The 16,241-nt window shown below is 56.6% G+C and overlaps 1 protein-coding gene across 1 annotated transcript; it reads right to left on the reverse strand.

The window, feature by feature from the left end:
- Positions 1–1,860: 1,860 nt before the first annotated feature.
- On the reverse strand, positions 1,861–16,241 carry FAM160B2 (family with sequence similarity 160 member B2). The gene is made up of 17 exons (XM_036856205.1): positions 16,113–16,241; positions 11,757–11,835; positions 9,388–9,560; positions 8,607–8,711; positions 8,194–8,316; positions 7,749–7,976; positions 7,446–7,642; positions 7,022–7,130; positions 6,713–6,789; positions 6,163–6,352; positions 5,431–5,576; positions 5,174–5,302; positions 4,917–5,007; positions 4,564–4,707; positions 4,082–4,222; positions 3,772–3,872; positions 1,861–3,535 (listed from the first exon to the last, which is right to left on the reverse strand). Exons 1-17 carry the CDS (start codon positions 16,155–16,157, stop codon positions 3,397–3,399), a joined length of 2,217 nt encoding a protein of 738 aa, XP_036712100.1. The 5' UTR covers positions 16,158–16,241; the 3' UTR covers positions 1,861–3,396.

Raw genomic sequence — 16,241 nt, forward strand, 5'->3', positions numbered from 1 at the left:
CTTCCTGCCTAAATGTCTCTGTGGGTTGGAAGTGAGCAGGAAAGGGGGGCTGCCATCAACAGAAGCTCCTTCCCTCATCCCACTGATACCACCCAGGCCTTCCCAGACAGCAGGCGACACTGCGGGTGACTGGCTGGCAGGCTTCCTTTGTCCACCATAGCCTGTCTTGGGCCCGCTGGGGCTCCTTCATCTGCCTGCCAGGTGACTACATCCCCTCCAAGGTTTGAGCAGTGAGAAGGCCAGGAGAAGCTTCAGGTGGGCGAGGAGCTGAGAGCTGCCCCTGGCTCTCTCCCCCAGTCTCCTTCTCCCTGAGCTTCTCCGACAGATCCCTCCCGACCTCGCTCTGCCCCCCAGGCTCCTGCCTCTGCCTTGGTACAACGCCACCCCAAAGCCAGACCAAAACCCTCTCTTCATTTTCCCTCAGCTCAGCTGAATCATGGTAGGAATTATTTTTAAAAAGAACTTTACTGAATAAGGGAAAACCAAAGGAAATGAGGAAACTATATCACGCTACTTACTGCTATACACTCATCACTAACATACAGGTTTTGTTCTGAGCAGGGAAATACTTGACTGGGTTTCCCTTCTGAAGTAACTCCACTCTTGACACCGAAGGACCAGGATAACCTCAAAGACCCCCTTCTCTGCCTCTCTGGGCTGCCATCTTGTTTTTCTGGCCTCTGGGGCTGTGGTAGGAATACTCTTGTTCCCTCTAAAGACAAACATCTTCCAAATGAGGGAAACAAACCCTTTCATTCTGGTTTCCCTTCTCTCAGCGTCTGAGAGACCCACCGGTCCATATCCACATTGAAAGACAGTGATCTTCCATTATTTAGCCTATAGTAGTTTTCAACCCTGGGTGCCCATTAGAATCACCTGGAGAGCTTTAAAAACAACTGTGGGCCCACCCCCAGAGATGTGATTAACTGGTGGAGGGCGGGATTGGAGCACCGGTATTTTTAATTTTTTTTTTTTATTTATTTATGTATGTATTTATTTATTTATTTATTTATGGCTGTGTTGGGTCTTCGTTTCTGTGCGAGGGCTTTCTCTACTTGCGGCAAGTGGGGGCCACTCTTCATCGCAGTGCGCGGGCCTCTCACTATCGCAGCCTCTCTTGTTGCGGATGGAGCACAGGCTCCAGACGCGCAGGCTCAGCAATTGTGGCTCACGGGCCTAGTCGCTCCGTGGCATGTGGGATCTTCCCAGACCAGGGCTCGAACCCGTGTCCCCTGCATTGGCAGGCAGATTCTCAACCACTGCGCCACCAGGGAAGCCCGGAGCACCGGTATTTTTAAAGGCAACCCACAAGGGGATGCTTTTAAAAAGCAACGAGGCGAAAGCCACGGATCAGGCCTCACTGCATCTTCATCTTCCCTGCCCTGGAGTACTCTTGGGGACCCCCCTCAGAGGGTTGCCACACGCATACACTTAGGGACAAGATTTTTTAAAATATCAGGTCCACTGTTCACCACTAAAGCAGTCATACCGCTCACAACATAGACACTGAAAAGGAGACTTGCATACAGATGCCTCAGGTGGCCCATTCCCTCGTGGTGTCTCCAGGGCTGCCAGCTCTCAGCTGTAGGCAAGCCGTGCAAAAATAGTGCTGCTTGGCCAAGAGCGGCTGGTTCCTAGTTCCTGGTTCCTGGCAGGTGCTGGGGAACATCACATCTGCACTGCCAGAGCCTGTCTCTGTTTACCACTCCCTCTCCGGCCCACACCACACACACACACTGCCCCCCTACGCCCCTGTGCTGGAAAAGGAATTTAATTTGCCTTCCTTAGGAAGATGGGCCTGAATCAGCAGTGGAGCCCTGGGCAGAAGGACACAAAGGGCGCAGAAGAACAGGGCAGCTGTGTCCACACAACCACACCATTTATTGCCGTGCTGTCTAGCAGGGGACACCGTGCAAATGCCCGAGTGCACTGGGGAGCGGAGTGTCTGACTCCCGGACGCTCAAACGTTTTCTGAATCGAAGCGTCCAGACCCAATTCGCCCGCTGAGCTCTGCTCCCCTGTCCCACACCAACGCCCATGTGCGCACACATACGTGCGCCCACACGCGTGCAGGCACGTGCACAGTGTCCTCCGGAGCAGCAGTTAAATCTTCCCCAGCTTGGAGGGATGCAGGAGAGGTAGAGGTCGTTGAGTTTCCTCCTCTTTCACGTCACCTCTTGGCAACCTGTGGACGGCTTCTAGAAGCAGCATGGGCAGAAAAATGAAGCGAGTGGGGTTCTGGCTTGCTCCTCCTTGCCCAGGAGTAAAGCCAGCAACTGCAGTTTGCTGTGAAGTAATGCCTGGCACTGCCTGTGTGTTCCTGCAGGTTGAGACAGATTCAGGCCGGGTGGGGTGGCAGCCCCAGCCGTAGAGGTCATGCAGGGAGAACCACACCATGACCGGCTGGCTGCCTGTGCCCCAGCCCCCCTCCCCGGCCAGGTCTTGGGGGGCCCACGGTCCGGTGGGCATCTTGGCCTCACCTGGACCCAGAGCTTCCAGCACCGCTGGGATTGAATTCCATGGAGAACCCTGGCAGGATGCTAAGGGCAAGGCCTGGCCTCCCCTGGTCTCTGAGCCCCTCTGCCCAGGTGTCGTGGACCTGCCGAGACAGGTTCAGGAGGCGCCAGAGAGAAACCAGCTGGAGCTGGAGCCTGGCATCCAGCCCCCCGGGCTCCCCAGGCCCTCTCCCGCCCTGGCTGCAGTTGCATCACGCTTCTCATAAGCGGCTGCCCCCACCTGGGCGTGGAGCATGCTTTGGGCATTTGCCATGAGGCTGTCGGGAATTGTGCAACAGTCTCCGGGAGGGCTGAGCGGGAAGAGGGGCTTCCCCTGCTGTCCACTGCCGCTTCCCCAAGGGTTAAGCCAAGAAGGCAGGAGAGAAAACGTCAAGTCTCGGCAGCATCTGTGGTACTTGGTGTGGCCGAGACAGGGCCGTGCCCGCATCTCTCTGGCCTGTGGTCCTGACCAGCCTCAGAGTCATCAGCTCACTCCCCGCCGTGCCCCTGGAATGAGTCTCAGGTCTTGGCCTTCGCCACAGATGGCCCACAGAGACAGGTGACAGGCACAGGACACATGAAGCTCTGGGTCTGGGGGCTCACCTGGCCGTCACCCAGCTCCCCAGAGAAGGCCCCGAGGACACCATGCTGCCCAGAAAGCCATCTCTTTTGCTCCTTGGCTTCTGATACCTCGGAGACCCGCTCCTTGAAACCCAGTCTGGTAGAGCCAACAGGCCAAGGGCGTCTTGAGTTAACCCGAGAGTGGAAGCCCAGACCTCCACCCAGGCAGAGGTCCCCGGGATGTGAAGGAGACGGAGCCAAGCCCCCACCCCGGGAGGACAGTGGTGGCAGCAGTGCCAGGCGGGAGGCAGCTCTTGGGCAGAGGTGTCACGTTCCTGGTTCAGACGTGCCCTTCCGGGGGTTCGGAGAGGCGCAGGTGAGGACCACGTGGGGGGAACTTGACGAAAGCGATGGCAGCCAGCTCTTTGCAGAATTCCTCAAGGACTACCACGCCCTGGAGGAGGGTCTGGTGGTCCAGCCTGAGGGAGACAGCACGGTGGGGGTCACGGCTGGGAGGTGTGGGGAGCGTGCCAGCGTGATATCCCAGTGTCTGTGAGGGATCACCCGGCGGCAGCCACCTCTGACTGTCTGTGAGGGACCACAGGCCTCAGCAACGGGCCCTCCTCTGTCCCCGGCCTGGCGCCTCCCCCACCCGGAAGCCCTAGCTTTCCCACCCCAGGGCTCTTCCTTGGGCACCCGCTTCCCTGTTACTTACTGCTCCCCGGGCACCTGGCCCATCAGCTGCCTGCGCACCAGAAGCAGTTTGCCTGGGAACTGGGGCACCCTCTGAATTCTCTGCATCAAGTCCCCGATCACCTAGAGTGGGAACAAGAGGGGACTGAGGAGACCAGCGACACTGCCGCAGGGTCCCTGGCTCTGTCGCACCATGGGAGGGGGGTGGTACCAGTGCTTTCCCCTGGCGCTGGCAAGGGTGCCCACTCCTGCAGCCCCCGGCACCCCCGTCCTGTCCCCCTCCCTTCCTGTCCTCAGCATTGGCATGCTCCCTCCGGCCCGGGCATCCTTACCCTGACGAGCACAGAGAACAGGCTCCGGCAGCCAGGGGCCAGGTTGATGTAGGGATCCAGGAGGTACTCGTGGATGAGGGGGTGGGGGAAGAGGGCGAGCCGGGACAAGACTGAGGTCACTTGCAGGTTCAGGCTGTACGGCTGGGGGGAGCACGGTGGACAAGCGAGGGTTGGCACAGGCGGTGAGCACTTCTGCGCCCCCCCCACCCCCCAGCAAGGCGCCTGGCCAGTGTGAACATGCGCTGGGGTTGGAGATGCATGTGATGTGTGTGTCACGGGTTCCCTGGAGCTGAGGACCAGGGCACGTCAGGGCATGTGGAGCAGAGGCGAGACGGGGCTTCCCGCCTGGGGAAAGGTGGGGCTTGAGGGGGGTCGTGGAACCGGAAAAGAGAAGATGACTGGACCCCCACGGCTGGGCCCTCCTCTCCTGAAGGACTCCAGAGGCCTTCGCCCTGTGGCAGGGGCCCAGCCCTGTCAGGCACCTGTTCTAAAATCCGGGACATGCGGTCGAACAGCATTCGGAGGAAGTGACCCTCAAAGAAAGGCCGTTCGGGCTCATGGGGGTCCAGGGGTGTGGGAGCCGGCGGCCAGCCCCAGGGCGCCACTCGGGAGCTGCACTCCTGGAACTGAAACGGGAGGGGAGAGTTAAAAGAGGTGGACCCAGTGGTCAGGAGGCACCAGCAGACAGAGGGAGCCGCGCAGGCAGGTGGGGCTCGGGCACTTGGCCAGAGCCGGGAGCACCTCGGGCGGGAGATCGCAGAGGCAGAGGCAGAGTGTATTAACCCCACGCTCTGAGCGGCGAGAACTGGGCGCCGGCAGAGGCCTTGACACTCACCAGTCCGTAAGCATCGTGGACGTATGTGTCATATCCGGTCTCCTCCAGGAAAGCCGAGGTCTTGGCTTCCTCAGGAACGAGGCAGAGGAAACTGAGAGATAGGACCCGTGGTTTGGAGGTGCCCCAGCCTGGGCCGCCCTGCTCTCCCCGCTCCACCTCCAGCCCCGAGGGAGCACTCTCCCGGCTGCACCCCATCAGGGCTGTGGCCAAAGACGGAACAAAACTCAGGTGGCTCAGAGTTCCTGACCTGCTCCTACCTGTTGACAATCTCGGTCACCGCTGTTTTGCCATCGGGGTTGGTGACGGGGGCAGGGGGAGGCTTCATGGAGGGTTGAAAACCGGAGTCAAGGAAGCCATCCGTGAAGTAGGGGTCTTCCTCCAGATCTCTGTGCCAGGGCAGACAAGCGAGGCACCAGTGAACGCAGGAACTGGTGTGGGGTGCTGGGGGCCGGCGGGGGGGCAGGGTGGGTCCCGAACGGTCCGAGGCCTCCCCGAGGCGCTGAGCTTCACTTACAGGGTGTCCTCGTAGCTCTCGGGCTCGGGCGAGCCCCGGGCCACGTAAGGGCGGCCCTCGAGGTGGCACAGGATCAGGCTGTGGATGATCTGCTCGTGGGGCTTCTGGAGCAGCTCCTCAAACAGCCGCAGCGTGGCGATGCTGATCTGGGACAAGAAGCGGTCAGCAGGACACCCCTTCCCCATCCCGGCCTCTAGGGGTGCCTGGGAAGTGCTCACCCAGATAAGAGGAGTCCCCCTAGGAGAGGGTCACCTCCTCCAGCCGGGGGCTAAGGGGGCAGGTTTTAAGGGGAGCAGATGGGTGCTGGCCCAGGAACCGCAAGTCTGGCTGGTCCCTGTCCCATTACTGGTTTGAGGTGTAGTGTCAGGCAAGCCCACTGGCTCCTCGGAGCCTTAGTTTCCATGTCTAGAAAATGGCCCGGAGCTGTCAGCTTCAAACAAGCCAAATGAATATAAAAGCATTGTGTAAGGTAAAAAGTGCCATCACAAGTATGTGATCACAGAAAATTAACTGCGTGACAAAAGCAGTTTGGCTACCAATCACTGGGTCACTGCCTTTTTCTTTTTTTTTTTTTTGGCTGGGGGTGGGGGTGGGGGTGGGGAGTTGGGTTTCAATGGCCTCAAAGGTAGAACCACCTGGAAAGCTAATGCAAATGGGAAGAAGCTTCAGGAGTCCCTTGGGCAGGGGCTGGGGGCCAGGGAGCGGTTAGAGAGGAGGGCCCGCCCGCCTCACCTCATCAGAGAGGTGGTCGCAGTGCCTGACGAGGTGGCCGCCCAGGGTGTGAGGGCTGTCCTCGGGGGCTGTAGGCTGCTGGTCCGTGCCCAGGAGGAAGGCCACGGCCTCCCGCAGCAGGGCAGGGGAGCGGAGCTGGCGCAGCATGGCCGTGAGCAGGGCGGTGGAGGTCAGGACGCTCTGTTCAGACCTACAGGGAGGGCGCGCTGAGCCAGGCGGGGGCAGTCAAGACCAGAGTAGGAGCAGGGAGGGAAGGGGTGTAGGGGGCAGCACCCTTTCCTGGTTCCCTTGCATCTTCGGCTGGTATTTCTCTGCCCACACCCCACCCCTCCTGAGGTCCTAGAGTCCAAGGGTGGGAGGCCTTTGTTAGCCCACGTAGCTCTGAGCCACGAGTGTGTCAGGGGAACAGGCAAACATCAACTGACGGAGCCCACAGATTCCCATGACTCTGGACAAGGAGGTCCCTGGTCTCAGGCGCAGGAAGGGGCTTGGTGGGGTGGGCGGTTCGCCCAGACTATGGCTACGCCCAAGGGAACTGCACAGAACTCACACATGCAGGAGCTGGGGCTGCAGAATCTCCACAAATAACTTCTCAGCCACAGACTTTGCCAAGGCATCCGAAACCACCTGGGCGCCAAAGAGCATGTCTTAAACACATTTTATCTCCGATCGACCATTTTCCACTGAGAAACAGCTGTGTCCTTGCACAGAGCCTAACAACAGGTAGAGGGTCTCTGCTGACCCCGGGCCCTACCCAGCTCCCAAGAGACCCCCTGGGTCCTTGAGGTAGAGACACGAACAGAGCACCATGAAGCGGGGGACACCCGAGGAGAGCCCTGTCATCGCCCACCCCGCTCACCGTGTGTGCCTCTGTGATGAGGTGGTCGCAGTAATCAAACCAGCCCAAGAAGGCAGCCAAGGTCTCCTTGCCGGGGAAGGAAGCCTCATCAGACGGGGCACTGGGTAACCTGAGGGAGAGCGAGAGAGCTTTGTGAGGCCTGCTTCAGGTACGTCCAGGAAGCTGGGCCCTTCTGCCCTCTGCCCTAGAACCTCTGTTGCTGGGGGTCAGTTCAACTGGGGGCTCTGAGGGCAGAAGCCAAAGTGATGCTTTCCTGGAAGGCGAGAAGGCCCTTGGGCATGGGCTGTAACCTCAGGAAGAGGGTGGCCAGCAGGGGTCCCCATCCCCCCTGGAAAACAAGAAGAGCCGCTACTACCAGGAAGATGACGGGCAGGGCTTCTAGCCACTGAAGATGCAGCCCAGCCTTCCCTGGCCAAGCGCCTACCTCCAGCTGATGCCCTCTAAAGCGGCAATGTCTGCGGGGTCCAGGAAGCTGGGCAGGGACTGGTACAGCTGGCAGAGGTGCTCGACGATGGCAGGGCAACAAGGGCTGCTCTGCACCAGGTAGGTGGCAGCTGCCTGGGAAGCCACGCTTACCAGGAGCAGCAGGTTCTCCTGGGCCTTCAGGGCCACCCGACCTTTCTAGGGGATAAGGGTACGACTTCAGTGACGTGCGGCTGATCCCCCAAGTGCCCTCCCAGCAACTCGCCCGCCCCACCCCTGCTCCCTGCGTCTCGACAGCCGGCACCTTGCTCTTGCACAAGCCAATCAGCGAGGTGATGAGGTTGCTCTCCCCAGTCCCTCCATCGGGCTGCTCGGTCTCAGCAGGCAGCTGGGTGCTCAAGGCCCGGGCCCCCCAGGCACCCCTGTCAGGAGCTTTGCTGTGGGGCTGCTCCTCGTTCTTGATGCCGGCTGCCTCTCTCGGCAGGGCGGTGGCTTCTCTGGATGCCTCCTTCCTACCGACGGTCTTTTTACCCTGCGAGGGAGGCTGCGTGAGGCCAGGCTGTGGTGCAGAGCACCCCCCACGATGGCCCCTTGGGAATACAGGGTGGGTGGCTTCAGCGTGGAGCTGGAGGGGGAGCTGCCTGAGCGCCTCCCCGGTACCTGCTCCATCCTTCTGCTTCTTCAGAAGGGCCACAGGGGATTGCCCTGGGGTCTGGGCCCTCCCGCTCCTGTTCCCCAGAGGCGCTCACTTCTAGAATATAGGTGAGCAGGGCTGGATCCTGCTGGATCTTGGAGCAGAGGACAGTGGTGAACTGCACCTCCTCCTTTTCTGTGAGGGATCCAGGAACTGTCCCACCAAGTCGGAGAAGTTTCTGGAAGCGGAGCAGGACAGAGACAGAGGGGAATGGGGTGGCAGGGAAGAGAAGGAAGAATGGGGCGGCAGAAAAAAAAACCCCGTGCACGACCATGGGTTCAGACTCAAACCTGCGGCACGGGTCCTGATGGAGAAGCTGGATTTGGGGGCTTTCTTAAGAGTCTCAGAGGGTGGAGTGTTTTTGTAGAGAAAGTTCCGGTGCTTTGGGACTGGCCTAGGAGCACCCCTAGCTTTTCTTGAAAGCATAGGCCTCACCCCCAGACACCCCTTAGCTTCTGGGCCCCTCACCTGCACAGGCCTGTGGACGCTGAGGTAATGCAGGAGGGGATGCTGCACCTGGGCCAGAACCTTGCTGAAGAACTGGAGCACCTGCTGCCGCATGCCTGGCGGGTACTGCGGGTCGGGGGACAGAGTACCTGTCAGTCAGGCGGCGAGGCCACGCCCCCGCCCGGACCGCTCCTCCCCTCACTGCGCGGAGGGGCCTTCTCCGCCAGCCTCCCTCCCTCACTCTTGGCAACTGGCCTCCTCTATGCTGCCAAGCCCGCTTCTTGCTTTTTTCCTTTTTCTTTTTGGCCGCACATGCGGGATCTTAGTTGCGACCAGAGATCCAACCGTGCCCCCTGCATCAGGAGCGCGGAGTCTTGACCACTGGACCGCCAGGGAAGTCCCGCTCCCTTCCTGCTTTATTTTTGTCCATAACCTTGTCTTTATTGAACATACTATACGTGGGCTCCTTTGATTATCCTGCCTCTCCCCAACTAGAATTTTCGTCTGTTTCAATCACTGCCAGGTCCCCAGTGCCTAGGACACAGACTGGCACATGGCTGGTCCTCAGTACATCTTTGATGAACGAACGCGGACTGAACGAAAGGAAACATGTCCTCAACCCGGACGACAGCGAGAACACGCCACCAAAGCAAATAAGCAAGGGCCCAAAGCCTCGGGGTGTTCTGAGACAGCCTCAGTGCCCCGCCCCCAGTGTGGGCACCGGGCTCCGGGAGGAGCACAGGTAGACCTGCCGGACACCGGCTCAGGTGGAAAGTTCCAGAGGCACCGGGGTCCTGCCCACCTCGGCCTTGCCCAGCGTGCACAGGGTCTCCAGGATCTTGTGCTGCAGCAGGTACTCCAGACACGGCCCCGCCTCACCGGCCGCCGCCTGCTGCTTCTCCTCGTACACCAGGATGTCCAGCATCTGCTTCAGCCGCCAGGGAATATCTGTTTTCTTGGCCGGGGTGTTTTCATCTAATCAAGATTCAGGAAACAAGGTGAATGGGGTGAAGAGGGGCACTCTGGCTGGATGGGGTCAAGCCCACAGGGCCTAGCGGGTGGAGGGAGGTGGAAGCCAACCTGGAGCAGGCCAGGTTAACGCTTTTCTTCAAAGACCAGAGGAAAGGGAAGTTTACAGTTGACGCCTCTCTAGTTGAAAAGACAAAAGACCTTCTAGATGAAGCCCAGGATACAGCCCTCTGACGGAGCATGTGTGCAGGCCCCAGCACTTTATGAGAGGAAAGCAGCAGCATTTTTTCTCTGAACCCTGGGGCCTACAGAAGGACACCTGCTAGGGCTTCAGGCCTGCTCTGAAGGGGCAGAGTGAGCCCTGGGCCTGAGTGAGAAGCTATGGGCCCAGGGGTCTCTGTTGTATTACTTAGAAGCCATCTTCGATCAGCTTCCTAACAGATAACCTCCTGGGGCCTGTTTATGTCTCTTTTATACTCAAGGAAGGCAATACTCTTATTTTTTTTACAAAGCCAAAAAAAAAAAAAAAAAAATCCATGCATGACCATGGGTTCAGACTCAAACTCACCGCACAGTGCCCAGGTCCTGACGGAGAAGCTGATTAGTGGGGTTTTCTTAGTCAGTCTCAGAAGGTAGAGTATTTTTATAAAGAAAGTTTTGGTACTTTGGGACTGGCCTTGGAGCACCCCCTAGGTTTTCTTGAAAGCATAGGCTTTTAAGCAGGGCAGCTCACCTCGCCCACCCCTACATCTCCGGTCCAGGGACCAGTCTGGAAATTAACGGATTGGGCCCAGGTAAAGCCCCAGGTGGACCCAAGGCAGTTCTAGATCTTTTCCTAGTCTCTGGTAGCTTGGGGTTCCCTGTCAAGAGATCTTCAGTCTAAAAGCTGCAAACTTCCAGATGTAAAATAAGTCCTGGGAATGTAATGTACAGTATGGTGACTATAGTTAATAATACTGTACTGTATATTTAAAAGTTGCTAACAGAGAAGATCTTAAAAGTTTTCATCACAAGAAAAAAAACTGTAGCTATGTGTGGTGACAGATGTTAACTAGACTTATTGTGGTGATCATTTCTCCGTATTTCCATATATTGAATCAATATATTCAATTGATTACACCAATTATATTGGATTGGCCAAAAAGTTCGTTCGGGTTTTCCGTAAGATGATACAAAAGCCCAAACGAACTTTTTGGCCAACCTAATATGTCAATTGTATCTCAGTTAAAAAAAAAAAAAAGGGATCTTCAGTCTAAAGCAATCGTTCTTAACTGGGGGTGATTTTGCCCCTGCTCCCCAGGATATTTGGCAATGTTTGGAGAGCCATTTATGGTTATCACAATGGGGAAGGGGTGCTACTGGCATTTAGTGGATAGAGGTCAGAGTTGCTGCTAAACATACAGTGTACCCCCCCAGCCCCCTACAACAAAGAATGATCCAGTCCAGGTGTCACCAGTGCCAAGACTGAGGAACCTGGTCTAACAGAACGCTCAGAGGGTCCCTCAGAGTGTCCAAAGGCCACTTTTAATTTCTTGGGTTGGCTCAGGCTGGAAATAAAGCCTTTAGGAAAGGTGTAGGCTGGAATCAAACCCCAGTCTGAACTCCAGGAGGTGGAAGGCTAGGGATGCAGGAAAGGTTACCTGGCAACCAGTGCATCTCCACCAATCCCAGCATATTGACTACAAGGCAGCCAATGAGACGCTGCCCCCTCAGTGAGTGATCCTGATGGGCCCAGATGACCCAAGGCTTTGGCTTTTTAGAGTGTCAGCTTGGGGAGAAGGACCAGGTGTGCTACATGCCTTGCCAGGTCTCTACAAGAGAAATGCCCTCTAAGTTGGCTCACAGAAAAGAGGAATTTATTCCATTTCTTTTCTTTAATCAGTAAGCCCTAGACACAGGGCCCAGGCACTTGGGGACTGAAGGCCTGGACATTCTGCCCAACTGGAAGCTGGGGGCAAGTGGCATTCAACCTCTGGGTTGCAGAGTCAGGCCAGTGAGACCTCAGCCTCCGTGTCCCCACTCCTACCTCACACAGGTCCCCTCCCAGAAGGTCAGGGTGGGGCAGCCCCCACTCTGAACTCTTGAGCAGCGGATGTCACCTTCCTCAGGACACCTGCATCTCTGAGCTGCAGAGTGACTCCACCCACACCTTCCTCCCTGCTCCCTCCAGGGATCCCTGCGTGGAAGGAGACCAGGCCCCACCTGTGCTTTCAATGTAGTAGTTCGTGATGCCCTTCCAGTGTTCCACGAAGGCCTCCAGCAGGTCAATGCTGGGCTCCCGCTGTGGAGAGAGCAGACACAACCTAAGTGGTCGCCACCGGCACTCATCAGAAAGGACATTCCACCATCTGCTAAGTGTCGGACGGGTGCTAGGCCCTGGAGGAGGCACCGTGATCCTGGGTTCTCAAATTGAATAGTTACACATTTTCTCCAGGACATTTGCACATTGTCTCCCTATCTGCCAACAATCTCCTGGTTCCTCTCCTCAGACCCCCTCTCCCTCCTGGAAATGCTGTGACATGAGCACATGTCATGATTCTATATCCCCTGTCCCAGAGCAGCTAAGACTGATGGTAGGGGAAACAGACACAGAAACAGATCATTTCTATATATCGTGGTTATGCTACAACAGAGGTACATAGAGGGAAACAGGAGAGCACCCCCAAAACAACAAAATCAAAATGATACAGATGGAAAATGTGGCAAAGACAAAGCTTTCAGGTCCCTCTTGGTCTGAGAGTCTGAAAATCCGGGTTGAAGGCCACGACAGCTCAGTTCAGCCAGATAGGTAACGTTAGAGGAATATTAAGAAAGTGCCTTACTTATAATGTGCTGCATCTTTTGTCCACGGCTGCAGGCCGTGCACCCCTAGCTCCTCTCCGCTCTGCTCCTGTCCACATCTCCTCTGACTCCTTCGATCGCCCCGGGGGGAATTCTGATCTGCTGTGAGCAACCCCAGAACCTCCCCCCTTTCCCAAAGTGCTCTCTCCATTTCCATGCCCCAGCTGGAACTAACCTTGAACTGGTAACAACCAGTTCCCCTGAAAACTTCTCCAAAAAAGTGCATTTCTTCTCTTTTCTAGCAGGGTAAATGTTCGCAGGAGAAAAACGCATAGTCCCTACCTATATCCCTACCTCTTGGTCTTTGCTCCGGCCACTCCTCTGTCCAGGAGCCCCCGTATCCCCCTACACCTGTCTAGGTCCTAGCAGTCCCCAGTGAGGTCCAGCTCAGGGCCACCACCTCCACAAAGCCACCTCTGCGGTCCCCAGACGCATCTCTAAATTCATGCTTTTCTACACCACAGGACGGGGTGTCTCCTCCTTCCATAACTCACTCAGTAGGTATCTGTTGAGTGCCTACCACGTACAAGACACCACGCCTGATGTTACAAGCCATACAAGGCTGTCTAAGAGCCAGTCCTCCAGAAACGTGCCGTGGAGGAGAAGAGAATATGAAACACGCTGAATAACTCCACTACTGAAGTAGTGTGAGAACACAGGAGAGGTGGAGAACGGCCTTTGGGCGAAGAGGGGTCACTTGCAACGAGTGGAACAAAGAGGCTTTACCGAGGTCATGCGGGAACTAAAACCTGAAGAGCTGGGTCTGATTTCAACAATTAGAGAAATAGGAGAGACATTTCCTGGAGAAGGAACTTTGCAAAGCATGTCCAGGCCAAGGATGGATTGATGAGTGTGTGGGGCCTTGAATTTCTTGGCCAAACCAAAAAGTCCGATTTTGTTTTTAATTTTTAAAATTTTTTATTGTTTTGCAGGCTGCCGGGTGCAGGTCAGTGACATCGGAACTGTGTGAGGAAGAGTCATCTGGCGGGTGTGTAGGAGACAGACACAGGATAAATGCTTAGCAGACCATTATGACAAGAGGAGGAAGCAATCACACTGAATCAGAGGCCTTGAAGTATTCCCCTGGCCTTGGTGGCCCAGGAAGTCTTGTCTTCTCTCAAAGTTCGCTGTGGGGACCACGACTTACAGGAGTGGCACCTCGCACAGTCGTTACAAACACATCGTCCACATGGAGTGACTGCATCTTATCACGTTCTACGTGATGCTATTATTGTTGGGTGAGCAGTCATCTCTCCAGGAGACTGTGAGCTCCCTGGGGCCAGGGTTCTGTGTTTCTGCCCCTAAAGGGCTCTGCACAGAGTGATTACTCATTGATATTTACTAAATATCTCAGCAAACCCCTTCAGCCCCTTCCATAGTTCCTTGTCTCTGGGAAAGCCCTCTGACCCTTGACCACGCTACGGTCATCGCACAAGCCTGTGATGGGGTCTCATCTAGCCTTAAAATTCATTTATAGTCTCCTAAAGCCTTAAGCTGGACTTAAATCAAAAAACAACAATCCAGGGACTTCCCTGGTGGCACAGTGGTTAAGAATCCACCTGCCAATGCAGGGGACACGGGTTTGAGCCCTGGTCGTGGAAGATCCCACATGCCATGGAGCAACTAAGCCTGTGTGCCTCAACTACTGAGCCTGGGCTCTAGAGCCCGCGAGCCACAACTACTGAAACCCGTGTGCCACAACTACTGAAGCCCGTGCGCCTAGAGCTGGTGCTCCGCAACGAGAAGCCACCGCAATGAGAAGCACATGCACCGCCAACGAAGAGTAGGCCCCGCTCGCCACAACTAGAGAAAGCCCGCACGCAGCAACAAAGACCCAACACAGCCAAAAATAAAAAATAAATAAATTAAAAAAAAAAAAAACAATCCAGCAAGAAAAGGAGAAACACGAGAACAAAGGTTAGCCAAAACAGACTGTTAGAGCTAAGAAAGCAGGGGGTAATCTTTACCTGAATCTGTTATTAGCTACTGTAACTCCAGCCCAAGGAAACTGCACCAAATGATTAATTTTTAAAGATAATATTATATTTACAAATAATGCTAAAGATTGCTATTCTATTTTGTCAGAAGAGGGCAGGAAGGTGCACTCTTCCTCTTTAACTAGGAGTCAAGCAACTTGCTGGGGGTTTTAACCTGGTGACCCAGCCCTGGGAAGACGTATGATACTGAAGCTTGGGGGTGGGAGGGAGAGGGGTCCCCATCTCTCCTGATGGTTGCACGGGGCCAGCCAAATTTCCAGGGCATCATCTATATGTTGTAATACTGAGGGGCCTAAGATCACCTGCCTAAAAATATCCCCCTTGACCAGCAATACTCCTGCAGCCACTGACACTGAAATTTCCACATAGGAAGCATTAGAAATTCACTTCTCAGGTCTAGGGTCCTGTCTATCCAGTCCACCCATCTTGTGTATGCAGCTTTCCCAGAGAGGTATGAAGGAGTGTCAGATTACTTTCTAAAATGACAGCTATTTTGATTGGGGACAGGGAGGAAGGGAGGAGAGATCATTTTGGAACCCCCTCCTGAGGCGGGATGGCCGGAGGCTCCTGAACACCAGCAAGGGCAGGGCTAGGGCAGGTGGGAGAGGAGAAAGGGCAGAAGATTTTCACTTTCTTCACAAGTTTGCTTAAGGCTGAGACTGGTTTCACTCATTAACAAGCTCTGATTTGGTGTGTGTGTTGGGGAGGAAAGCGATGGAACCCAAGGGTGTTTCTCCTGAGAACATGTGATACACTCAACTGATCAATTAGGGGGAGGGTTTATACTGTGAGACAAAAGAATTGTTAACTTTACAGGCAGAATCTTGGCAGGGTTGCTTTAACTGGAGGGCATCCCGCCTACCCTAGCTAAAGGGCACTTTTATCTCGCTCAATGAAGAGAACAGCCGCCGTGGGCGCCTCTCAGCAGCCTTCAACCCCAACAGAAAATGGCAGAAACACACACTCCCCGTCCCCGCTGGCCGCCCCAGGCCGCACTGCAGCTGGCCTCTCCTGACTCAAGGTCAGTGGGGCTCGGGCTGGCCTGGTGTTGAGACAGCATTCTGGAAACTGCGCTTGTACCCTGCAGCCGGCTGTTTCCTGGGCTAGGCGACCCCCGCCCGCCGGACTGTATCTGTACCCTTCCCTGGGGACTTGGCCAGTCCGGGGCCTGCACTTCCCAAGTCCAAGGTGAGAGGGCGGACTGCGCCTGAGTGTGGTCTTGGAGGCGGCCGAGGGCTCGGAACCAGGGTAAGGGGCAGCTATTTTTTAAGGCCGGGTGACCAGGAAGGGAGGAGCGTGGGGGAGGAGGAAGGCACCCAAGCTGGGGGAGGGGCCTTGGGGGGAATTTTGGGAAGAAACTATTGGGTGACTAGGGATCATTCGGCACAGAGGAGTTTGGGAATTGGGAGAGACTCGGGGAGCAGGAGAAATAAACAGGAAGCAATCCGGGGAGAAGGGTTAGGGGGCCGGAGCCACCTGGAGAGGAGCTGGGAACACGCGCGATCCGGAAAGAAGCCCCTGGAAGCGGGGAGCGCTGCGCAGGAGGGGCGCGGCGGGGGAGCGAGGAGGCCCGGGAAGGGGCACCACGGCCCGGGTTGGGGGTCCCTTCATGGAGGCGGCCCGCACCCTCAGTCCGCCCGCGCGCCGGCCGGCTCCTCCCCCGGCCCCGCGCCCGCCCTTCCGGCCCAGGCCCCGCGCGCCCCAGCGTCCCCGGCCTCACCGCCCCCACGGCCTCCTGCAGTAGCGCCCCGAGCCGGCTCAGCATGACTGCGGCCCGGCTCCCGGCTCCCGGCTCCCGGCTCCCGGGCGGCGGCGGCGGCGGCGGCGGCGGCGGAGCTCCTGGGCGCAG

Source organism: Balaenoptera musculus, chromosome 6 (genome assembly GCF_009873245.2).
Source record: "Balaenoptera musculus isolate JJ_BM4_2016_0621 chromosome 6, mBalMus1.pri.v3, whole genome shotgun sequence".
NCBI classification, from domain to species: Eukaryota; Metazoa; Chordata; class Mammalia; order Artiodactyla; family Balaenopteridae; genus Balaenoptera; species Balaenoptera musculus.

What these genes read in the sequence shown, in the direction of transcription:
- FAM160B2 (XM_036856205.1), bottom strand. Translation starts at nt 16,157, where the DNA reads ATGCTGAGCCGGCTCGGGGCGCTACTGCAGGAGGCCGTGGGGGCG. An exon ending in TGCAGGAGGCCGTGGGGGCG is followed by an intron (nt 11,836 to 16,112) that starts GTGAGGCCGGGG and finishes CTCTCTCCACAG; the next exon opens with CGGGAGCCCAGCATTGACCT. An exon ending in GCGACCACCTCTCTGATGAG is followed by an intron (nt 5,577 to 6,162) that starts GTGAGGCGGGCG and finishes TTCTTGTCCCAG; the next exon opens with ATCAGCATCGCCACGCTGCG.